This window comes from Magnolia sinica, chromosome 2, assembly GCF_029962835.1.
Source record: "Magnolia sinica isolate HGM2019 chromosome 2, MsV1, whole genome shotgun sequence".
Classification (NCBI taxonomy): Eukaryota; Viridiplantae; Streptophyta; class Magnoliopsida; order Magnoliales; family Magnoliaceae; genus Magnolia; species Magnolia sinica.
This window is the reverse complement of record NC_080574.1, coordinates 107,082,197-107,108,614: the sequence shown is the minus strand read 5'-3', so window position 1 is coordinate 107,108,614 and position 26,418 is coordinate 107,082,197. Positions and strand designations below refer to the sequence as shown.

The 26,418-nt window shown below is 43.8% G+C and overlaps 1 protein-coding gene across 1 annotated transcript; it reads right to left on the bottom strand.

The window, feature by feature from the left end:
• Positions 1-488: 488 nt before the first annotated feature.
• LOC131229897 (type III polyketide synthase B) lies at positions 489-2,909 on the bottom strand. Its single transcript, XM_058225965.1, has 2 exons — positions 2,530-2,909; positions 489-1,580 (listed from the first exon to the last, which is right to left on the bottom strand). The coding sequence occupies exons 1-2, from the start codon at positions 2,708-2,710 to the stop codon at positions 589-591; spliced, it is 1,173 nt and encodes a 390-aa protein (XP_058081948.1). The 5' UTR covers positions 2,711-2,909; the 3' UTR covers positions 489-588.
• Between the last annotated feature and the right edge of the window lie 23,509 nt (positions 2,910-26,418).

Here is a 26,418-nt window from a genome sequence, read left to right as displayed (position 1 = left end):
TATTAAGTTTAGAATCATTTAGAGGTATGGGTTGTTTTGGATCAAGGGTTATGGTCATTAAAGCACTTCATATACCTATTCTTTGTTCCTTGATGCTCCACGTCCTCTCGTGTGTTCGGTCTTAAGTTTTTAACGGCTCAACCGACTACATGACATATGGACTCGTGTGATTGACAAACAAGGTGCACAAATCAATGCACTAACAACGTGTACTATTTTGAAATGTTTGCATATCAAGCATCGCCATGCAGGGAGAGTATCAAAGAACTCCCCTATTATTTATCATTGTAAAATCCCATTAGAAAAACATGAGTCATATTCAATGGATGGAGCAAGATTCATGTAGTTAACCCTAATTAATTGGAACAATGTTTTGATGATGACGAAGATCAATGGACGGTTACAACGGTTGTCATTTCTCCGAAAATTTCTAAATTCCTTAAGTATTCAAATCAAGACGTGGAGATTAAATGAAACTAATGCATAGACATTGCAAAGAAACATACAATTATGTGGATGTATTATTGCCATCTACGGCATGGATGAGTGAATATTTTAGGTAGCAATGAAAGCCAAGGGGAGGAATTCTCAGAGAAGGTTCCTTGCAAGAATCCCCTCAAAGGTAATCCCAGGCCCAAAAGCAAGAATCAGACCCCAGTCAGAATCCTTCTCCCCTCTCTCCTTCATCTTAAAGCTCTCCTCCATCATGTACTCCATCACATACACTATGGTATTGCTACTAGCATTCCCATAGTCCATGAGAGCCCTCCTACTTCCATTTAGCTTCTCTGGCAACAGATCAAGCCTCTTCTCCAATCTGTTCAAGATCGCCGGCCCACCTGGATGGACGGCCCAAAACAGCTTATTATAATCAGCCCCACCATACCCAATTTCCTTCATCAACTTGTTACAGAATCCCTCTATATTATCTTCAATTATCTGTGGAAGGTCCCTCCCCAACTTGAAGTTGATACCTTCTTCAGTGAGCCTCCCATCAATGGTCTTCTCAGTGTCTGGTAAGAATTGCTGGATTGCTGAATGCAGCTCGAAGAATGGCGTCTCGACGCCTAAGATAGCATCTGTGCCAAGGATCATGGCTCCAGCACCATCTCCAAAGAGCGCGGCACCAACAAGGTCATATGGGCGGCTGGCACTGGGAGGCTTGAATCCGACGATGGTGGTCTCTGATGTCGCTAGTAATACCCGGCTACCAGGGTTGTTTTCAGCAATATCCTTGGCGACACGAAGCCCTGCAACGCCTCCCGAGCAGCCCATGAAATAGAGCATGACACGGCTAACCTCAGGGCTGAGCCCCAGTCCTCGAGCGAGGTAGAGGTCGCCTCCTGGCAGCCTGGCTTCACTTGAAGATATGTAGACTAAGTGGGTTATGTCAGATACAGGCCTTCCCCAGCTCTTGATGCAAGCTTGTGAGGCTTCGACGGCCATCTGTGTGACTGCCTTGTTTGATATGTCGAGCCGCTGCGTTATAGTAGGGAGCCCTTCAACTGCTAGTTCTGGATATTTCTTCAGAATCTCTTCTGACATTACTACATACCTTGTTTTAACTGTTGTAGTCTTGCCTGCACACGAAAAACAAAACAAAACAAAACAAAAAAAAAAAACCCAAATTCATTGCTAGGTAGATGTAGTCTCTTGGTGCCCAGTTGATGGTCATGGCTCCATGATCTAAGGGCATTCATGTAACAGGGCTCCTTATGGCGGAATGGGGCATGCCAAAAATGTCAAAGATTGTAGGATCGTGACCCTTTGGATTCAAGGAATCCCCGATGTGGACATAGACAACTATAATGACTAACCTTTTCTGTTACTCTAGTCTGGTGGAAGAAAAAAAATGTCATTTTAATAAAAAAATAGAAATCTTAAATTTATTAGACAGCAGTTATCTATATCTTGAATTAGAGAAATACTACTATTGACAAACATAATAATTATTTTACAAAATTCATAGTTATCTTCACAATCCAAATAGCAAAAAACGTGAAATCAAGAGAAAATATTTTCTTTTGTATCTAAAAAAGGTTAAGAAAAGAAGAAGTCGGAACATCTTTTTAAAGATATATCCAAAAAAGTAGACAAATAGTGACTTCTAACCTAAAAGAATTTTGGCTCTTCCCCATTCCACCATATGAATAGCCAGGCTCACCAGACCATTATAGATGGGTGATTTGCGGATGGTTATACCATATTTTGCACTAGAGAAATGACACATTTAAAAAAGATAACAACCATTTTTGAAGAATTTATTGTTTTTGTTGCAATCAAAACAGCAAAAAATGTGGAATTAAGGGAAAATGTTTTCTTTTATATCCAAAGAGGAAGAAAAGATCATAACGTCTTTTTCCGAAGAAATAGCCAAAAGAGTACTGGACAGTTGCGATCTTCGAGTCTAAAAGAATTTTGGGACATCTCCCATCCCACCAGGTCAACAGTCGGGATTACATTATCACAAATGGGTGATTAGTGAGCTATTCATACTGTAATGCATCTGCAAGCTGGTTTTTCACTTACAGAGGCGCGTAAGCTTTTGCTTGAGATCGGGGTCATTGCACTTAGTGTTCTTGAAGTAGCCATCTACAAGAAACTGCTGCATCACTAGCTGGTGAGGGAATGCCTTACCAAGGGCCATGATTGTAGTCTTCCCTGGGGTGGCCCTCTTAGGGACACAATCTAGGCCGTCTAAACTTCCCATGTTTGTTTGAATCTTGGCTTGGGCTGGTTATTGAATGAGAAGAAATGTTGGGGTTGGATAGGGTTTATATACACATTGCAACAGGAACTTAGATATTTGAACACTCAAAGAGAGTGGTTTTATTGCTGGGGAAGAAGTTGTGAACAGATTTTTTAAATGTACAATGTTGAGAGGCGCACAACATGCGTGATTGAGAGGAAAACAATGTATTGTTGAAGGTTAGGAATGAGGGAATTTTGTAGGATCCTCGACCAACAATTTACTCGGGTTTTTCTGTTTAGGTGTAACTGTAGGAGTGGCAACGGTTGGGTTTGGGGCAGGTTGGGGTCGGCCCAAGGCCAGAGATTGCCCAAACCCAACCCACTGCCCATTTTCCTTTGACCTGACCCTACCCACTAAAAATTCATCAAGCCCAACCCATCCTTTGACACAATATAATACATGCACGATGACCAACGTGTAGGGTCCAATCTAAGACTGACCCATTTGCTTAAACAGGTCACATTTCTAGCTCGAGCCTGACCCACTACCCATTTAGCTTGACCCATTCGGCCAGTTAGGTCATTGTGAGCTGGGTCAGGTCAGTTGAGCTTATCGGGCTTGATGAATTGGTGGGTTGGGTTGGGTTTGGTTAGAATTCTGAGCCCATTTAGTAAATCCATTGGGCATTGGCTGACCCTGACCGGCTTGAACTGAGCCACTGCCACCGTAATTAACACCATTGATCTTTCATTGACTCCCACATTGGAATATGATAGCCACAAATCCCTTGAACTTATTTCATTTGAATGTTGACTGCTGGCGAATTTCTGTTTGTAGGCCACAAATCGAAAAGTTAGGCTAATCCCATTCCTTATGAAGATTTCTGGGTCATGATCCTTCCAGTAGCACCAATGTATGTTAGACTACCAAATCATGGGCCCCACTCGTTAGAATTAAAAACCCAAGTCGTTTCCAGAATCGAGTTTCACGTCCTACCCTGGCAAGAGTCAGGTTCGGGCCTGTAACATAGGCCATTGGCCTGATTTTGGGGCCCCTTTATAAATGGGTCAGCCCATCCACGGTTTTCCAAAGTTTTCTACTAAGGCCTGGCCTAAGAGTAGGCATTCTTGTCTTTATGGGCAGGCTTGGGGCTGAAAAAAAAAAAAAAGAAGAAAGAAAAGTGAAGTAAAGAATCTTATACCCGATTTAAAATCTGGGAGGGTCCTAATCGGGTACCCGTCAGATACCCGGTTACTCTTAGATGTGTTGGGTGGAGGGGTGACAATGAGGCTTGGGCTGGGTCGGTGTCAGTCCAATTGAGACCCACTTACTAAATGGACCTAGCGTTCAAACTGAAGCCCATCCCATTGTCCTCAGACTAACCCAACACAATAAAAATTCAGCAAGCCCAGACCCAGTCGGACCGGATCTAACCCGCCATGACCTTACGTACGTTTAGGAATGGAATATGAGGGCACAATCAATGAATATATATATATATATATATATATATAAAACAGTCATTTATATGTTTCTTCTTTATACTGCTTTGGGTTTTTGCCAGGTGGTCATTTGGCCTGACCCATTGATAATCTATATGGTCATGATCGGATAGAGTTCAATCCAAGCCTAACCCATTTACTTCAATGCGTCACATTTCTATCACAACCCCAACCCACTACTCCATTTAGCTTGGCCCAAACCCATCTCAAAAGTGGGTCGAACCAGTTTACCCACGAGCTGAGCTGACCGATTGCCACCACTAAGTGGCGTCGATCATGTATGTAGGTGCTCTTAGTTTTCCAGAATGGCCGGAGACACTGTTGAACATATTTGAAGATTAGAGATGGGGATCCTTACTCTTGCTCGGGTGGTAGACTCTCAAGAGTTTCAACACCCGGTCAAGGGTTCGAGCATCCATAGGAGGTGAAATTCCACTAGCGTGAATGTGTGGGGGTGTGTGCAAGTGTTTAAAAAAAGAAAAAAGAAAAAAGAGATATGAATAGCAATTTAGAGTAGTAGAGATGGAGGACACTAAAGCCAAGGTGAAGATTATTGATCAAAAGTACATTTAATTTGGTCCAATGGAGTTTGGTCGACCGAAACTCCCTGTGATGTTCCTAGTCGACTGAAGTTTGATTTAGGTCGACTAAGAGTCCGTGTGATGTTTTCAATCAACCAAAGGTCAGGTGGGGTCAACTGAACGAAATGTTTAAGTTTTTAAAAGTGCGGGTTATGTTTTTTACTTGTGCGGAAGTATATAAGGGGGATTCTAAACATGACTAGGGTATGGTGGAGAGAGCCTACACAATTTTTAGGGTTTTGCAAAGGGAGAAAGCTTGGGCTTTTGAATCCGTAATTATCAATTTCTTATAAATTTTTGTTCACAGCGGATCGTTTGTCGCTTGGTGCCGTTGTTTTTTATCACAAGAGTTTTTCAACGCAAAATCTCTTTGTTTCCAGGTAATTGCTCGATTTTCGTTTCTCTATTCACTTGTTTGATTCATTCTAAAGTTGCTTCAGCACCTAACGTGTGGTGGCTGTGCCCAATTAGTATCAGAGCGTAGGCTTTACATTGGGTTGTTTAGATCGAATATGAGACATGGGTTCAAATGTGTGAAGTATGAGATGGAAAAGTTTACAAGCAAAAACAACTTCAAATTATGGAGGCTAAAGATGAAAGCCCTGATTTAGCAATGGCTGTAGCAGGCACTTCTCGGTAAAGCTAAACGTCCTAAAACTATGAAGGAAGAAGATTGGGACGACTTAAATCAGAGGGCGATTAGCGCAATTCAATTGTGCTTAGCCGATGATGTCCTATACAATGACATTAATGAGACATCTACCGTAAGATTAGGCAAAGTTGGAGAACCTATACATGACGAAATCGCATATATCTAAAGAGACAACTGTACACTCTGAAGATAGCAGAGAGGTCGGATGTATCTGAACATATCAGTGCCTTCAACAAACTAGTTTATGAATTGACAAGTGTGGAGATGAAGATTGACAAAGAAGACAAATCCCTAATATTGTCGACGTCCCTTCCGGACTCTTATGAAAATCTGGTTGATACTCTGTGTCATGGTGGGGATACCTTGGACCTCGATATCACTATCTCAGTCCTTCAGTCGAAGTAGTTGATAAGGAATAACGGTGGAGAAGGTACTACTTCGGGTGCATTGTTTGCTAGGGGGAGATCGTCTGAGTAAGAAAATAGGAAGTCACGATCAAGGTTCAAGTCGAAGGGCAAATGAAAGTTGAAGTATTGGAATTATAGTAGGACAAGACATATGAAGAAGGACTGTTCAAACCCTAAAACCCAGAAGAATATGAAATCAGATACTTCACCAAAGGAGGACAATTTAGCGGAATCCAACAGAGAAATGAGTGGTTGTGACGTATTGTATGTGTTCAAGGTCGGGCACTTGTATAACGAGTGGATTTTAGAGATGAGGGCATGTTCCACATGTGTCATCACCGGAGTTGGTTCACCACGTATAACGAGTATGATGGTAGCCTGTTGCTTATGGCAATGATCATACCTATAAGATGATTGGAATTAGTTTGATTCATATATGAATGTTTGATGGGTTGGAGTGTACTCTGATAGATGTGAGGAACATTCCTAATTTGAAGAAAAATCTGATATCTTTAGGAGCTTTTGATGCGCTCGAGTGTAAGTTCTCTTGCTATGATGGTGTCCTGAAAGTTTTAAAGGAAGCACTCATTATAATGAAGGCACAGAAAAGAAAAAACCTTTACAGATTGATTGAGAGTACTGTATCAGGTGGAGTTGTAGCGTTTGTAGTGGAATCCACGACAGCACGTGTGTGGCACACGTGCTTAGGCCATATGAGCGAGTAAGGAATGGAGGTACTATTCGATCGTGGTTTAATTCATGTTTTTACAAATATTAATTTGGATATATGTGAGCATTGCATATATGGTAAACAATTAAGATTACCATTTAAAATCGAAAACTATATTAGTAAATGATAGCTTAACAGTATGTATTCTGATGTGTGGAGGCCATCGCCAGTTGTTTTTGTAAGAGGGTTGCCATTTTTCGTTACGTTCATTGATGACTTCTCTAGAAAGGTGTGAATTTATTTTTTAAAACATAAATCAAATATATTTGCCACATTCAAGTCATTGAAAGTTATAGTTGAAAAATAGTTAGGGCGAAAGGTGAAAGTTCTGAGGACCAATAATGATAGAGAGTTTACTTATAAAGAGTTTAATCAGTTTTGCAAAGATGAGGGGATCATAAGGCATAACATAGCGATGTATACACCCGAGTAGAATCGTGTGGTAGAGCATATGAATTTGACTCTTTTAGAAAGAGCTCGAAGTATGTGGAGTAATGTTGTGTTATGCAATAAGGTATGGACTGAGGCTGTTAACATGGCTTGCAATTTAGTGAACCGATCTTCATCTACGTCGATTGATTATAAAATCTCAAAAAAAGTATGAAGCAGTAATGAAGTTGATTATTTGGGACTACACATATTTAGTTCTGACACTTACTCTTATGTACCATCAGATGAGAGAGATAAGCTAGACCAATGGTTAAAAAGTGTACCTTTATACGCTATGGCGATGGAGTGAAAGGGTATATACTATACGATCGGGTTTCAGGGAAAATCATATTTAATCGTGATGTCAAATTTGATGAAGATTCCTTGTATCGAAATGATGAGCACAAGGAAGCCAAAAAGTCAATTATTGATATTGAATAGACAGATGTGAAACACCTGAAGAAGCTGAGCCATATGAAGAGGTACAGGAAGAGGTGGCTGCACCACCTGTTAGGAGGAATCAACTGAGAAATCGTAGAATACCGTGGGGATACAGAGATGACTTTAATGTTGTATTTACTTTTATTATGGATGAAGGGGATTCGTCTTCCTTCCAAGAAGTATTAGACGATACAAATGTTAAGAAGCAGATGACGATGATGCATGATGAGATGGATTCTATATACAAGAACAAAATGTGGGAGCTAGTGGAGCTTCTTATTGGAAGGAAAGTAATTGGATGCAAGTGGATTTTCTAGAAGAAACTAGATAGGTATAAGGCGAGATTAATTACAAAAGGTTATGTTTAGAAAGAATATGTCAACTTCGACGAGATATTTAAGTTAGTTGTGAAACATTTATCTATCATATTCGCATTGGCATTGGTTGTCCAATTCAATATGGAATTAGAATAATTAGATGTGAAGACAATTGTTCTACAAGGGGAACCAGAAGATTAGATTTACATGAAGTAATTTGAAGGGTTCAAGGTATAGAGAATAGAGAATAATGTTTACAGGTTGAAAATGTTATTGTACGGCTTGAAACAGTCGCATAGGAAGTGATATAAAAATTAGATTCTTTCATATTGAGTTAATAGTTTATTAGAAGCGAATTCGATCATTGTGTCTACTTCAGATCACTAATTAATTGTCAATTCATTATTTCGGTATTATATGTTGACGATATGCTTATCATCAGCCATACTTGATGGTGAATTCATTATTTTGGTGTTATATGTTGACGATATGCTTATCGTCAATCATAGTATGTCTGAAATCAATATATTGAATTCTCAATTATCCAAGACATTCGAGATGAAAGATCTGAAGGTTACAAAAAGGATTCTCGACATTGATGTACATAGGGGCATGGAAAAGAGCGGGTTATGGTTGTCTTAGGAGGAGTATCTTGATAAGGTCTTGATTAAGTTTGAACTTGATAAGGCTGAATTGGTTAGTACACCCCACGCTGCTCACTTTTGACTTCATTCGGAACGATGTTCTACTACAAATGTAGAAAGATGATGTCTTTTGTGTCCTACTCGAGCGCGGTTGTCAATCATATGTACGCCATGGTCTGTATTAGACTTGATATTTCACATATGGTGGATGTTGAGAGCAGATACATGTCAAACCTCGGCAAGAAATACTAGAAGGCTGTGAAATGGCTACTTCATTACATGTGAGATACGATGGATTATGTTTTGACATTCGATAAATCTAAGGAAAAATTAGTAGGCTATGTGGACGCCGATTATGCTGGTAATGTGGATAATAGAAGGTCGACTTTTGATTACTCATTTGTGTTAGAAGGTGGAGCGATTAGTTAGATGTCAAAGCTTCAGTTTGTGATTGCTCTTTCTACAACCGAAGTGGAGTATATGCCAGTGACGTAAGCATTTAAGGAAGCTATTTGGTTAAGAGGAATTATGAATGAGTTGGGGCTTTAATAAGAAATTGTGCTTGTGAATTGTGACAGCATGTGCGCTATCAGTTTGGTGAACAACTCAGTCTATCACTCCCAAACTAAACGCATTGATATACATCATTATTTTATCCAACAGATGCTGGAGGAAGGTAGTGTTACTCTTGAGAAGATTCACACAAGCAAAAATTCGACTGACATGCTTACAAAAGTAGTCCTGGTAGAAAAGTTCAAGTTTTTCTCGACTTCTTTAGGCTTGACAAATAAGAGATGAGGATGGAATGTGCACATAAAGCGATAGTGAAGCTATGTTGAAGATTGGAGATGGGGATAACAACTTGGAGCAGTGAAGACGGAGGAGATTAAACCCATGGTGGATATTATTGAAAATTGCCTTTAATCTAGTCCAATAGAGTTGGGTTGACCGAGGTTTGATTTCGGTCAGCCAAGAGTCTTAGTGATGTTTTCGGTTGATCGAAGGTAAGGTGGGGTCAACCAAACGGAATGCGTAAGTTTTAAAAAGTGTAGGTTTTGTTTCTTAATCTTATACAAAAGTTTATAAGGGGGCTTCTAAACATTATTAGCGTATGGTAGAGAGAGCCTACACAATTTCTAAGGTTTTGCAAGGGGAGAATGCATGGGTTTTCGAATATGCAAGTTATTCATTTCTTGTAACTTTCTTTATATGGTGGAACCTTTGTCGCTTGGTGCTGTGGATTTTTTTCTGCAAAGATTTTTCTATGTAAAATTTTTGTGTTTCTCCGTGACTGCTCGATTTTCTTTTTGCTATTCGCTTGTTTGATTCGTTCTAAAGTTGCTTTCGTGCCTAACGTGTGGTGGCTGCGCAATAGACACAACTTAAACCTAAGTTCCTGTGACCCAATGGGTAGCTGAACTGGATTGGGTTTGGGCTTCGGACCACTAATTCAAAAACTTCATAATTGATTGTTATAACATGCCCCCCGTGGCTCAAACCAAAAAGCAAACCCAACCACATTAGGTGGCTCCGGGCATGGTTAGACCAGGACCCGGCAGAAAAACCAATCCATTTTCATCCCTATTAAGTAATAAAATGCTGATGCATGTGACCTGAATACATACATACTGAAAAGGATTGCAAGTACATAAGAGCTATAATGTACATCGCCTTGTCATTTGGCGGAGAAGTGTAGAATTTCTCATTTGGCGGGCCATCAATAATAAACTAAATTGTCCAGATCAGTGGCCATTGGATGAATATGATATGGGCACGTGGTGGACCCATGAAGATGATCGTAAGTATGAATGAAAGAAGTATTGCATATACTTCCACGCTCCCATATGCATGGTATCCAATTGTGAATGGAAGTAGAGACGTATTGGGAGAGAGAATTTATTATTAGAAATACTCAAGTCTCCCCATTCATATCACACCTCCTCTCCGATGTTGCATCTGTATCCCGCTGTGCGTGCAAAGGAATTGAGAGGCGCAGAACCGATCATGTAAAAGAGAGGAAAGGAGCTACCTCGAAATCCTTCTATGTCATATACCTAAGGGTCTGTTTGGGCGGTGGGATTAGAAGGAAATAGGTGGGATGGGATTCATCTGATCCTGTGCCAATTCCGCTTCATGTTTGGGAAGAATGGAAAAGCTTGGAATTACATTAAATGGAATTGCATTAGGTCCCGTGCCAATTTCACTCAATGTTTGGGAAGTTGTGTAGGTCCCACCATGATGTGTGAGCTATATCCACACTGTCCACCCATTTATCTAGATTATTTTAGAGCATGGGCCAAAAAATCAGTAAATCTAAAGCTCAAGTGGACCCCACCATAGAAAGGAACGGGGATTAAATACTTATCATTGAAAACTTCTTTGGGGCCACATAAGTTTTGAATCTATCTCATTTTTAGGCCCATGCCATAAAATGAGGTTTCAAAATAAATGAATGGTTTAGATATAACACATGTGTGTTACTCTCAGTTACTTCAAATGACGGTGGGTATATCCATTCAATGTACCACTGTATCATCAACAAAGCATGACATTAATTCTATCCTATGGCAACAGGGGACAATCCCTGCCATGGGTAATAATTATGTTTTTTAAATTCCATCCCACCTAATCCCTTCTAATCCCACCGCCCAAACAGACCCTAAGGTACTTTAAGGCAGAAAATCTTGCCCATTATTTTCAGCCGAGTCTATTCATGATGTATGGCTTTGTTTGGAATCATGTTGCATGCATGCATAGAAAAAAGGAACAAGTATGTTTTGGAAAAGTTTCTTGAATGATCTCGAAACTTGCTTTTTTGTCTTGGAAAAGTGTTCTATGCATTGGAAATCTATTGTTGTTATTAATATATTTATGAAAGGTTGGTGTAATTAGTCTATTTAAAGACATTTTGCAGTGAGAAAAAAAAGAAAAAGAAAAAAAAAGGATCATTTTTAACCTCTGAAAAGAATACACATTGTTTCATATAAGATTTCGGTTAAAGAAAGAGTCAAGTAATTTCTCTTTGGTTGTGAGTGATTGCAACTCATACTGGTCAGTGATTTCTGGTTCATCGCTACCAACTTGTTGGTTACAAAAAAATTTCACTTTTGACAGGTTCGTTTCTTGCAATGTTTTTTTGAACTTTTAGTTAACAAATGAATTTTATAATTTTTCTGATTATTCATTATCAAGTTTAATTTCATCCTACATAATTCCATTTCATTTTTAGTTTTAAAAAAATTATTAAAATTCTTAAAGTACTAGTTGCGTGACACTAACAATTTTCTAGACAGTTTCAAAGCGTCCTAAAATCACTCTAATTTGAGTTTGGTTTTTATTTTCTTCATATTTTTTTCTTCCTAAAACTAGATTTATGAAATTTCGTTTTGACTTTTAAATTACCTCAATTGAAGTTGTATTCAAGAAGATATACTATTTTAAGTTCAGCATATTAAAGTCGTCTATTGTAGTCCATTCTGACCACATTGGGCTGCATCAACAAGCATGCATACCAACTTCAAATCATATCCGTCCATCAAGTGGGTCAATTTGTTAGTGCTTCCAATAAAACATGGCTTGTCATCCTAGGAGGTGTCACGCCCCGAACTCGGAAACCGGGCTCACAAAATTCCCGATCGCCGAATCTGGCGCCGACAGCCTCCGTAGAACCCCATTCACGGATCCCGGCACCCATTCACCAGGTTCCGATCCTGAGATATTACAAGGAGGATTTATAATCATCAGTCTGATTCATAATGAGCATAACCAAAAGTATAACCCACGAACAATAACCACAAGAACACCACCACAAAATCCACTATGATAAAAAAAACTTTTGAGTACAATGCGTCTGAAAGGAAAAATACAATGTAACAAAAGAAACAAAACTTCAGAAGCTCGGCTGCACGCTCCAACTACGGCGAGACTATGACTGCGACTGCCTCCTGGCGTCACCTGCACGCATCAATCGTGCATAAGCTTATAGAAAGCTTAGAGGGTGGTATAAGTATGTGCGCAATATAAGCGTGCTCAAAATGCAAGGTCAGAGTAATGCGGAATCATGGTGATGAGCACATGAATGCAATCAGCCATACCAAGGCTATGCGGTGCAAGATATGAATGCTATCGGCCATAACACGACCATGCAATGCGAGATGCAACTCAAGCATGCCAAACCTCATCATATATCAGTACAGTTCTCATTCTGGATAATCACCGGGGTTCAATACCCTCTAAATGGCACTGTCGCTCTCCTAGCCGCACAGTCCAAGTGAGCGTAAGAAACCTCACTATCCGCCAGGCCAATAGTCCTCCAATACCTATCCGGCACGTCGATAGCGGACCCATTCACGAGCTGATCAAACTCAGCCTAGTATTGCCCCCTACCCTCGGGCGAGTAAGGCCACACTCCTTTCCAACCGACCACGACACAGTGGGAGACGCGGCCTCCAGGTATTCGGCCCTCATGCGCTCATATATCCACTCGGTCTTGACGTTGGAGTCATCCTTTGGTACCATCAGGTTTAGAGATTTTCACCCAGGGACATCTATGGTGCCCGTATGCTAGAACCAAATATTTTCGGTATCCAATCCTGCTATCCACGATGTGTCTGTGGAGGCTATGGCCCTGATGTCGCTAGGGTATACAGTAACTACAATCATACAAATGCAAGTGTATGAGTCATACTACCAGTCATGCAACCGTCTTGCGTGTACCATGCACTTATATGGGGCAACTCCGCCTATCAGGGAGCCCATAAACAGTCCGCCCAAAGGCATATGCTATGATCGGTCACTCCTCACATCAGGCATGCGTATGATGCGAATGATTATGAATCATGGATCTATACTATACTAAACATGTATAAAGAGATGAGCTCTGATCAAAACGAAGATGGGCCAAGACGGCCTACACATTACAGGTATGGGCCTATTAATGGGCCTTAGGGAGAGTTATAATGCGGACATGTAACCAACATTTTCCATTCAATGTGGACGTCAAACCAGCATTGCTCCCAAGGTGTGGCCCGTTATGAATGTCAATACATATGCTATGGTGGAGTCATACTACAAGGGACATTATGTACGTCCCATTGGGCCTCGACCTATGGGCCTCTAATACATCAAATGGCCCCATACATGGGTCTCACACATATCAAGGTGGGCTTTCAATGGCGAGCCACAAATGCATCAAGATGGGTCTAGTCACATGGGCCTTGCATTCGTCAAGTGGGTCACACCAGTGGGTCTTGTATACATTACAATGGGCCTCATAATATGGTCTAAAAAAATTTCCAAATGATTGGACTGGTTGGATGAAACACATGCATCATGGTGGAGCCCACACTAATGGAGGGTGTGGTTTACAATACATACATAAGTGGGGTCCACCATAAGGCTTATTTTCCACTCAGCCTAGGGTCCAATATAATGTTTATTTTCCACCCAACTTAGGGCCCAACATAATGTTTATTTTTCACCCAACTGTTCATAAAGCCACGTGGACCAAGGTAGGGCCCACTGTAATATTCTTTTGCAATCTAATTTATTCATAAGGTCACGTGGACCTTGGGAAACTGGGGCCCACCTTAACATTTATTTACCGTGCAACCCATTAACAGGGTCACACCGTTAGGGAGGGGTCTCACTGTAATGTTTATTTTTCATCTAACCTGTTGACGAGGTCACGTGGGCAGGGAGCCCACCGTGATGCCCTTCTGACGTCCAACCTGTTGATAAGGTCACTGGACCTGGGGGTGGATGTGGGGCCCATCGAAATGTGGTTCACAAATCCAGCCCATTCATTGTGTGAGTCCCACCTGACTGACGGTACATACCAAGTTTCACCGACATCCAAAACTCAGGTAGGCCCCACCAGATGATTTTATATGTTTTAGGCATGTCTTCACATGATTTTAGATGGTATGGCCCTCATGAGTTCCGTATAAGGCTGATTTTTGGTATGGACGGCTGGTCCGAGGGGACCCATCAAATGCACGGTGTTGATGGTCGAAAGGCATCAAGGTGGGGCCCACAACTGGGGCCGTGAGCCCCAGCCCGTCCGTCCGTCAGACGGTCCAGCTTGCGCCTGCTGTCAGTGGCGGCAGCAGTTGCTGCTTTTGTTGTTTTTTTTAAAAAAAATCATTAGGATTTTAGTAGATGGGGCCCGTATCTGCAAGATCCACTCCAGCCATGGGTCCCTGTGGCTCGATACAAACCCATAGAGTCCAATGTTGGGCTGTTTTTGATACACAGGAGCATCAGGGAGTAAATTGAAGGTAGGATCGCTGTTTCCTATGGTATGGCCCGCCTGATTTTCAGATTGGTCCCAAAATTTGGCTCAACGGGTAAAACGATCTGGGCAACGGGATAGATGGCTTAGATTATATGCATACATCAAGGTGGGGCCTGCATGAGTGGCCCACCATTTTGACTAGCTCGTTAGTACCTCCCATGACAGTATACACTCCACTGTTCGGCCACCAATAGCACGTCCAGCGTCCAGGGACGCTGGACGGCATAGGGAGACACTTCATTGTGGTGGGTCCCACGTGGATGTGGCCCACCAACACCTGTATACACATAATATATATATATATATCCTATATTATATATATATAATATTATATTATATATCATATATATATTATATAAAATATATCATATAATAAGAAGGGCATTGGGTCCATTTTAACAATGGATGGTGTGGATCTTCACCATCACAATGGAGAGAGAGAGAGAGAGAGAGAGAGAGAGAGAGAGAGAGAGAGAGAGACTAGAGAGACGGTGATGGAGAGGAGGAACCCCGCCACTATGGGCCCTCTTGATTAAATCACATACATCCAAATGGGTCCCACCAACAAGTGGCCCTAAAATTTAAATTAATGGTAAATCACCCACCTTATCTTCCTTCTTCTTGGTTCCTTAGACTCCAATGCTCCTTAGCTTGCCTTTTGATGGAGGTTGATGGACTTTTGATGGTTGAGATGGAAGATGAGAAGGTGGACCACACTTGGGAGGGAGAGGAAAGCTTGGACGTGTGAATTTTTTTTTTTGCCTGGAAGAAATGAGGGAGAGAGAGAAGATATGGATGGGTGAGGTGAGGTGATGGAGTGATGGGTGTAATTAATGGAGCATGGGTTGGTTTGAAAAGTGAGTAAAAGAGGGATGGGTGAAGAGAGAGAGAGTTGACTTTGTGGAGAAAGAGGGATGGGTTGTTGTACTTGAGATAAGGCTTGCATTAATGGTTGATTGATGGGACTAATTATAGAGATTCCCTCGAAATCCGCAACGCGCGGTGTTTCTTCAGAATAAACGCAGATCGGCATCTTCTTGCCTGGGTATCGGTTCAGTGCGCAAGTCGCGGCGACGGGGCGGTCACCAGGATATAGGTTTCGGATCGAGCCGACGTCGGTGTGTGGGACGTGGCTTCGGATCGCGTGCAAACGTCGGATACGGTGCGAAGGTTGCCGAAATTTGACCAGAAGGATCGCGGAAGCCAACGGAATGGTACTGACTAGGACACGGGTCTTACAACTCTCCCCTCCAAATAAAAATTTCGTCCTCAAAATTTACATAATCAATGCAAGCACACTTAACTCATGATAGAAGAGGAAATAAGGCATCATCAATAAAATCGAAGGTAGCATACAAGATACAATACACAATCAATCATCAAAGAGATGAGGATAGTGCTCTCGAATCTCAGCCTCGCGCTCCCAAGATGCCTCATCAACAGAATGGTGACCCCACTGAACCTTCACCAAGGGAATGACCTTGGTTCGGAGGACCTGCTCCTTCCGATCAAGGATACGTACAGGCTGCTCAATATAAGAAGCGTTCTCACGAACCTCCAATGGCTGCCAATCAATAACAGGAACTATGTCTGACCCACACTTTCTCAACATAGAGACGTGAAAAACGTTGTGGACGCCAGACAACTGAGATGGTAAGGCAAGCCGATAGGCCACAGCGCCAATGCGCTTAGTGATCTCAAAAGGTCCTATGAATCTCGGGGCAAGCTTGCCCTTTGCTCCAAATCGAAATATGCCCTTCATGGGTGAGACTTTGAGATACACGTGGTCCCCCACATCAAACTCCAAGGGACGACGCCGGCGATCAGCAAAACTCTTCTGCCGGCTCTGAGCTGTGCGCATCCTTTGCCTGATGATATCGATAACCTCTGATGTCTCCTGCACAAGCTCGGGACCTAGGAAGCGCCGCTCTCCAACCTCGGTCCAACAACTCGGAGATCTGTACAGTCTGCCATATAATGCCTCAAAAGGAGCAATGCCAATGGTCGCCTGATAGCTGTTGTTGTATGCGAACTCAGCCAATCGCAGATGCTCATCCCAGCTACCACCGAAGTCAATCACGCAGGCTCGAAGCATATCCTCAAGGATTTGGTTGACCCTCTCGGTCTGGCCATCAGTCTGCGGATGATACGCGTGCGAGCTACAAATCGTGCCCATAGCTCTCGAAAGCTCCTTGACGAGGCGTGAACCTCGGGTCTCGATCGGAAACGATCGAAACTGGTGCAGTCTCACAATCTCCTCAAGGAATAACCTCGCAAGCCGGTCCAAAGGCCAAGTCACACGAATCGCAAGAAAATGTGCCGACTTCGTCAGACGGTCCACGACAACCCAGATGGGGTCATGACCGCGCTGAGTCCTCGGCAAACCCATAATAAAATCTGTAGATATGTGCTCCCACTTCCACATCGGGACACTCAACGGCTGCAATAGACCAGGGGGTCTCTGATGATCGACCTTGACACGCTGACATGTGTCACACTCGGCTACAAAACTGGCAATCTGGCGCTTCATCCCCGCCCAAAAATACTGTCTCCTCATATCACGGTACATCTTCGTCGAGCCAGGGTGGATGGAAAACCGCGATCGATGTGCCTCGGTCAGAAGATCTCTGCGCAACTCAGGAATATTCGGGACACATAATCGGCCTCTGAAGCGAAGTCCACCATCGGAACCAATCTGCCAATCGGTCTGACTCTCAGATGCTACCTCTGCTCGGTAATCCTGTAACGACTCATCTGTCTGCTGAGCCTCGATCACCCTTGCGACAAGAGAGGGTTGAATCGACAGGCTCGAAAGCTGAACGATAGAAGACTGCAGACCAAAATCGAAGTCGTACTCTGCTATATCCTCGAGCATCCTTCATTCCTGAATCATCATATGTGCCACCAGGCCTCGTGGCTGACGGCTGAGGGCGTCCGCCACCACATTCGCCTTGCCTGGGTGGTACTGGAGATCAAAATCATAATCCTTCAGAAGCTCCATCCAGCGTCTCTGTCTCATGTTCAGCTCAGACTGAGAAAATAGATACTTCATGCTCTCGTGGTCAGAGAAGAGCTCGAACCTAACCCCATAGAGATAGTGTCTCCACACCTTCAGTGTGAAGACAACTGCTGCCAGCTCCAAATCGTGCGTGGGGTAGTTCAGCTCATGAACCTTGAGCTGACGAGATGCAAATGCGAAGCATCAGTAAATACCACGAATCCATCACTCCCAGAGGGAAGAGTGAGGACAGGAGCAGACATCAGACGGTCCTTCAGCTCCATAAATGCTTGCTCACAAGCGTCACTCCAAATAAACTCTGCGCCCTTCCGAGTCAACCTGGTCAACGGGGTTACAATATGGGAGAAGCCCTCAATGAAACGCCGATAATATCCCGCTAAACCAAGGAAACTGCGGATCTCGGACGCAGTCGTGGGCTGACTCCACTGACGCACTGCCTCAACCTTCGAGGGGTCCACTGCGACACCCTCCCTCGTCACCACGTGACCGAGGAATCTCACCTCCTCCTGCCAGAACTCACACTTCTCCAGCTTCGCATACAGCTGGTAGGCACGGAGGGTCTGCAAAGCGATCTCCAGATGTTGCATATGGTCCTCACGGGTCCTCGAATATATCAGAATGTCGTCGATGAAGACTACAACAAACTGATCGAAATATGGATGAAAGACCTCGTTTATCAACTGCATGAAGACCGTGGGTGCATTGGTCAGTCCAAAGGACATGACCTGAAACTCAAAATGACCATAACGCGTCCTGAAAGCTGTCTTCGGGATGTCCTCCTCTCGGACACGAATCTGATGATAACCAGAACGCAGGTCAATCTTCGAAAAGAACTGTGCACCCTGCAGCTGATCAAATAAATCGTCTATCCTCGGGAGCGGGTACTTGTTCTTAATCATGACCCGGTTGAGCTTGCGGTAATCTACGCAGAGCCTCAACGAGCCATCCTTCTTCCTAATGAAGAGTACCGGCGCTCCCCACGGAGAACTGCTCTGACGAATAAATCCCAACTCACGTAACTCGTCCAACTGACGCTGCAGCTCACGCAACTCTATCGGTACCATACGGTACGGGGCCTTCGAGATAGGCGCGGTACCAGGCATAAGGTCTATCTGGAACTCAATATGATGGCGTGGAGGCAATCCCGGAATCTCCTGGAACACGTCGGGGAAGTCGCAAACAACCGGCCACTGATCAATACAAATGGCAACAGGCTCCTCAATGGCGCAGGACATCAAGCAAGATAACGGCTCTCCTCGGGGCTCTGCAACGAACTGAAACTGCGGCAAGCCTGGTATGCAGAATGTGACTGTCCTCGCAGAACAGTTCATGATAGCGTGGTACTCGGCAAGCCAATCCATGCCCAAGATAACGTCGAAATCTGTCATCGGTAGCACAAATAAGTCAGCGAGCAAAAAGATATCTCCGACCAGAACAGGGCAAGATGAACAGAAAAGGCCTAATACTGTGGTCCTCCCCAAGGGCGTCGATACGGTCAACTCCTCATGAGCAGACTCTGTCGGCAATCCAGTCGATCGGTCGAAATCCTCGGACATGAATGAGTGAGAAGCACCAAAATCAAATAATACTCGGGCGATGCATGAAGAGACAGGAAGTATACCCTCGACGACTCCTCCGGATGACTGCGGGTCCTGCTGAGCCGCGTGAAATCTAGCCTGAGCTGGTTGGGGAGGTGCCTGTCCCCTCTGAGGTCCCTGGTGCTGGTGCTGCCTCTGCAGCGGCCTATACTGCTACCTCTGCTGCTGCTGGGGTCTCGACGGCTGAGGTGGCTGTGGTCGTTGCTGATGGGGTTGCTGCTATACTGGAGGCTGCTGCTCAGGTCGTTGCTGTGCTGGAGGCTGCTATGGTGCTCTCGGCAGATGTAGGTGGGGCTGCTGTGACCCTCTCGGCTGCTGCAGATGAGGGCGAGGGCACTCAGACAAGCGGTGCCCTATCCCACCACATCCAAAACAAGTCCCTATAAACAGCTGCTGGGTTGGCGCTGGAGGTGCTGCTGGGACTGCTGGTGCTCTAGCAGGTGGGTGGCTCCTATACCTCTGTGGTCGTCGCTGCTGCTGGGAGCTACTGGAGGGGGTTTGCCTCTTCTGACCCCTCCTCTGATCTCTGTCGGCCAGTGCGCCGGCCAACTCAGTCTCATAAATCTGAGCCCTCCGCACTACTGCCTGGAAAGTCGGGAGCTCGTGCCCCATCACACGGCCTCGAAGGCCGTAACGTAAGCCGTTCTCGAAACGGCGGGCCTTCCGCCCCTCATCATCAACCATATACGGCGCGAACCTCGATAGCGCCATGAAACGAGCCGCGTACTGTGCCACGGTCATGTCTCCTTGCACCAGAGTCTCGAACTTTAGTGCTCTCTGACGTTGAATATGGTCAGGGAAGTACTGCTCCTCGAATCGATCGATAAAGTCCTCCCATGTCCAGATATAGTCAGGTCTTGCGACGCGGGTAATCGAGGTCCACCAGTGCTCGGCCTCACCCTGGAAAAGAAACACCACCAACCGAACTCGCTGCTCGGTTGTGCATGACATGGTATCGAAGATCTTCTCCACATCAGAGCGCCATCTCTCAGTTGCTGTCGGATCTGGCTCGCCCAGGAAACGCGGAGGATCAAACTGTCGGAACTCTCGAAGGAGGGCACTCGCGTGCTCCTGCTCTGCCTGGGCTGGTGAAACAACCGGATGTCTGCTCTGCCCCTGAAGTGCGGCCGTCACAGCCTGTAGCATCTGTTGTAACTGGGAAGCACTCACGGATACGGTCGGATCCGCACCGGTCTCTGGTGGAAGAGCAGCATCCTCAGGATGGGCGGTATGAATCTCTGGTAGAGGAGCGACATCCTCAGGCTGGGCAGTACGAATCTCTGGTGGTGGAGCAGGAATCGTAGGTGGTAGTGCGGGAGCCGCAGGTGGTGGAGCTGGAGTATCTGGTGCTGGTGTGGGAGTCGATCGGGTCACTCTCCTGTGTGCCATGTCCTACAGGTAAGAGCGAAGGTGCCTATCAATTTAAAGGCTTACGAAGGCATGCACGTTAAGGATCTGTAATAAAAGATCGCTAGGCTATCCGAAGTTAGGACTTAATCGTTCATAGCAGACATGTAATATTGTTCTTAGTTATTCCCGAGTTATGCTCTGATACCAACTTCTGTCACGGGTCGAACTCGGAAACCGGGCCCACAAAATTCCTGATCGCCGAATCCGGCGCCGACAGCCTCTGTAGAACCCCATTCACGGATCCCGACACCCATTCACCAGGTTCTGATCCTGGGATACTACAAGGAGGATTTATAATCATCAGTCTGATTCATAACGAGCATAACCAAAAGCATAACCCAAGAACAATAACCACAAGAACACCACCACAAAATCCACTATGATAAAAAAAACTTTATATCCACTCATGCTCTCATATATCCACTCAGTCTTGATGTTGGAGTCATCCTCTGGTACCATCGGGTTTAGGAATTTTTACCCAGGGACATCTATGGCGCCGGTATGCTAGAACCAAATATTTTCGGTATCCAATCCTGCTATCCACGAAGTGTCTGTGGAGGCTATGGCCCTGATGTCGCTAGGGCATACAGTAACTACAATCACACAAATGCAAGTGTATGAGTCATACTACTAGTCATGCAACAGTCTTGCGTGTACCATGCACTTATATGGGGCAACTCCGCCTATCAGGGAGCCCATAAACAATCCGCCCGAAGGCATATGCTATGATCGGTCACTCCTCACATCAGGCATGCGTATGATGCGAATGATCATGAATCATGGATCTATACTATACTAAACATGTATAAAGAGATGAGCTCTGATCAAAACGAAGATGGGCCTAGACGGCCTACACATTACAGGTATGGGCCTATTAATGGGCCTTAGGGAGAGTTATAATGTGGACATTTAACTAACATTATCCATTCAATGTGGACGTCAAACCAGCATTGCTCCCAAGGCGTGGCCCGTTATGAATGTCAATACATATGCTATGGTGGAGTCATACTACAAGGGACATTATGTACGTCCCATTGGGCCTCGACCCATGGGCCTCTAATACATCAAATGGCCCCATACATGGGTCTCACACATATCAAGGTGGGCTTTCAATGGCGAGCCACAAATGCATCAAGATGGGTCTAGTCACATGGGCCTTGCATTCGTCAAGTGGGTCACACCAGTGGGCCTTGTATACATTACAATGGGCCTCATAATATGGTTTAAAAAAATTTCCAAATGATTGGACTGGTTGGATGAAACACATGCATTATGGTGGAGCCCACACTAATGGAGGGTGTGGTTTACAATACATACATAAGTGGGGTCCACCATAAGGCTTATTTTCCACTCAGCCTAGGGTCCAATATAATGTTTATTTTCCACCCAACTTAGGGCCCAACATAATGTTTATTTTTCACCCAACTGTTCATAAAGCCACGTGGACCAAGGTAGGGCCCACTGTAATATTCTTTTGCAATCTAATTTATTCATAAGGTCATGTGGACCTTGGGAAACTGGGGCCCACCTTAACATTTATTTACCGTGCAACCCATTAACAGGGTCACACGATCAGGGAGGGGTCTCACTGTAATGTTTATTTTTCATCTAACCTGTTGACGAGGTCACGTGGGCAGGGAGCCCACCGTGACGCCCTTCTGACGTCCAACCTGTTGATAAGGTCACTGGACCTGGGGGTGGATGTGGGGCCCACCAAAATGTGGTTCACAAATCCAGCCTATTCATTGTGTGAGTCCCACCTGACTGACGGTACATACCAAGTTTCAGCGACATCCAAAACTCAGGTAGGCCCCACCAGATGATTTTATATGTTTTGGGCATGTCTTCACATGATTTTAGATGGTATGGCCCTCATGAGTTCCGTATAAGGCTGATTTTTGGTATGGACGGCTGGTCCGTGGGGACTCATCAAATGCACGGTGTTGATGGTCGAAAGGCATCAAGGTGGGGCCCACAACTGGGGCCGTGAGCCCCAGTCCGTCCGTCCGTCAGACGGTCCAGCGCAGGCAGCGCCTGCATGTGCGCTGACAGCAGCAGCAGCACTGCTGCTCGTTCTGTTTTTTTTTTTTTTTAATATATATTTTCCTAAGGATTTTAGTAGATGGGGCCCGTATCTGCAAGATCCACTCCAGCCATGGGTCCCTGTGGCTCGATACAAACCCATAGAGTCCAATGTTGGGCTGTTTTTGATACACAAGAGCATCAGGGAGTAAATTGAAGGTAGGATCGCTGTTTCCTATGGTATGGCCTGCTTGATTTTTAAATTGGTCCCAAAATTTGGCTCAACGGGTAAAACGATCTGGGCAACAAGATAGAAGGCTTAGATTATATGCATACATCAAGGTGGGGCCTGCATGAGTGGCCCACCATTTTGGCTAGCTCGTTAGTACCTCCCATGACAGTATACACTCCACTGTTCGGCCACCAATAGCACGTCCAGCGTCCAGGGACGCTGGACGGCATAGGGAGACACTTCATTGTGGTGGGTCCCACGTGGATGTGGCCCACCAACACCTGTATACACATAATATATATATCCTATATTATATATATATATATATATATAATATATTATATTATATATCATATATATATTATATAAAATATATCATATAATAAGAAGGGCATTGGGTCCATTTTAACAATGGATGGTGTGGATCTTCACCATCACAATGGAGAGAGAGAGAGAGAGAGAGAGAGACGGTGATGGAGAGGAGGAACCCCGCCACTATGGGCCCTCTTTATTAAATCACATACATCCAAATGGGTCCCACCAACAAGTGGGCCCTAAAATTTAAATTAATGGTAAATCACCCACCTTATCTTCCTTTTTCTTGGTCCCTTAGACTCCAATGCTCCTTAGCTTGCCTTTTGATGGAGGTTGATGGACTTTTGATGGTTGAGATGGAAGATGAGAAGGTGGACCACACTTGGGAGGGAGAGGAAAGCTTGGACGTGTGAATTTTTTTTTTTGCTTAGAAGAAATGAGGGAGAGAGAGAAGATATGGATGGGTGAAGTGAGGTGATGGAGTGATGGGTGTAATTAATGGAGCATGGGTTGGTTGGAAAAGTGAGTAAAAGAGGGATGGGTGAAGAGAGAGAGAGTTGACTTTGTGGAGAAAGAGGGATGGGTTGTTGTACTTGAGGTAAGGCTTGCATTAATGGTTGATTGATGAGACTAATTGTAGAGATTCCCTCGAAATTCGCAACGCGCGGTGTTTCTTTGGAATAAACGCAGATCGGCATCTTCTTGCCTGGGTATCGGTTCAGTGCCCGAGTCGCGGCGTTGGATCCGCGGCGACGGCGCGGTCGCCAAGATATTGGTTTCGGATCAAGTCGACGTCGGTGTGTGGGACCTGGCTTCAGATCGCGCGCAAATGTCGGATACGGTGCGAAGGTTGCCGGAATTTGACCGGAAGGACCGCGAAAGCTAACGGAATGGTACGGACTAGGACACGGGTCTTACAGGAGGTATGCTAGAATAAAAAGAGAATAGACGAACGAGAAAACCTTGGGCTAGTTTTTCAATGCTATCTAGCTATTTCTAACATTCTGGAGAACCTGCCAAAAGAAATGACCTAGTTTACCAGTGCATATTCTTTGTGAAACAAATATGATGTATCGCTTGAATCTGATGTCCTGTGCCACGCTGACATCTATGGTGGGGTGCACGTGAACTGCCTTGCGCAGGCGTGTGGGCTTGCTTTAGCAAAGGAAAACACTTGCCTGACTTATGTTGGAAGGTAAGCAGAGTTTTATTATCAAACATGAAGAGCTTAAAGTTCAGAACAAGTAAGAAGAAAACAGGAAAACAAACATAAAAGCTCACAGCCAAAAAAAAAAGATGGAAGAAGAAGAAAAGAACAACCATTTCCACATGATACAGAGAAGCAAGGCAACAAGCATACAAAAAACCAAATAGGCTCAGATCATAGCCTAACAACACACAACAAATCAACCCCAAAACACTAATGCTAGATAAAAGTGGTGTAATTCATGCATTTGTAAGTAGCTAGGGAGAAGATAAGAATAGAGGTACTGCTTGCAACTTGATGACAGCTTTCTGATATTAACTACTGATCAATCTGATTTCAAGATTGTTAAGCTATGTGATTTGGCATGCATAGGTAAGTCCCAAATTGATTGTTTAGGATCGCCAATGGCTAGGATGGTGCTTTACAAGAGAAGATTCTCTACACTCTAGTGCTTTCAACCTACAACCTTGTACAATAGATCTAGTCTCCAAGAGTTGAAGACCCCAGATTAATTCTTAGAATCCCACACCTCCAAGAGATGAATCTATGTTCACCCTTTAGAAGATCAAAGCCCAGATTTGAGATACACACACACACACACACACACACACGAGACTGTCCAAGCCTTGGGCATGAGTTCTCTTGAGCGTAGAGCTGGGCATCGGACCGAGTCGGATCGGATTGGGTCCAACTTGACTCGGTCCGAAATTTAGATGACTGACCCGAACTCGATCCGATCTGGGACTGAGTTTGGGTCATCTGACTCGAACCGATTAGGACCACTGCTGGCTTGATCCGATCTGAGTTCGACTCGGTCAGGGAAACCGAGTTGGATCGGATTGGGCACGGTTCGGGCTAGATTTTTTTTTTTTGAAAAATTAAAAAAAATAAATTCTAAAAATTGTAAAAAAAAATTTGTAACAAAATGGTGGTGATTCTTAAATCATACAGAAGGTATAGTTTCATGGAAATCTAAGCCGTCAAAGTTGCCGACCGAAATAATAATATGGCTAACATATTTATTATTTAAGAGAGACGCTTCATGGTGGTGATTCTTAAATCGTACCGAAGGTATACTTTCCATTTGAATAGCCATTGTCCATTGATAATATGGCTAACATATTTATTATTTAAGAGATATGCTTCAACCATAGTGTGGCTCATAAATCATAATAAGAAATTAAGGGTAACATGCACATACTGACATGCAGATTAGGTAAAACTAACATGCACATACTGACATAAAATGAACAAAGTAAATAAACCATATCCAAAATCAAAAGTAAATAAACCTAACATGCACATACTGACATATAGATTAGGTAAAACTTTCATACATTCAATACCCTCTATATGATAAATGCCTTTGTGACATGTAACTAAATGAACCTTGTCCGTAACCATAATAGTAACCCCCTCCTCCATCTCCACCTTCGTCGCCAGAATCATCCTTTGGTTCTCTTTTTACAGATTCAATTGTAGAAGAATTCTGAGCCGACTCCGAGCTGGATGTGTCCAAAAAACAGTCGTTCACCTTTGCTGAATCGGATGGTGGAGATGCCTTCCCATTGTCCTCATTCATAGATGCAATAAGTTTTTTCAGACACTTTTTATGATTCGATTTGTGTGAGATTCTCAACTGCCTATAAAATGCTGCAAGACTTTTAAGAAACTTTGATGGTTTACTCGTGCCTACTTTAGCATCATGTTGTCTCGAAGGTAAATGTTGTTTTCTAGTACTCCTTGATCTGGATGTCATTTGCAAGATTTCTTTGACGGCCTCTTTATAATTATGTTTTTTTTGTTCCCTTAAAATTCTCACTTGTTTTTCTTCTCTGCTAATTGTGGAAGGCCTGGAACCAGAGGCAGTTCCTCTGCTTAACCCTTCTTTATTTATAAGAGACTTACTTCTATATATTTTTTGG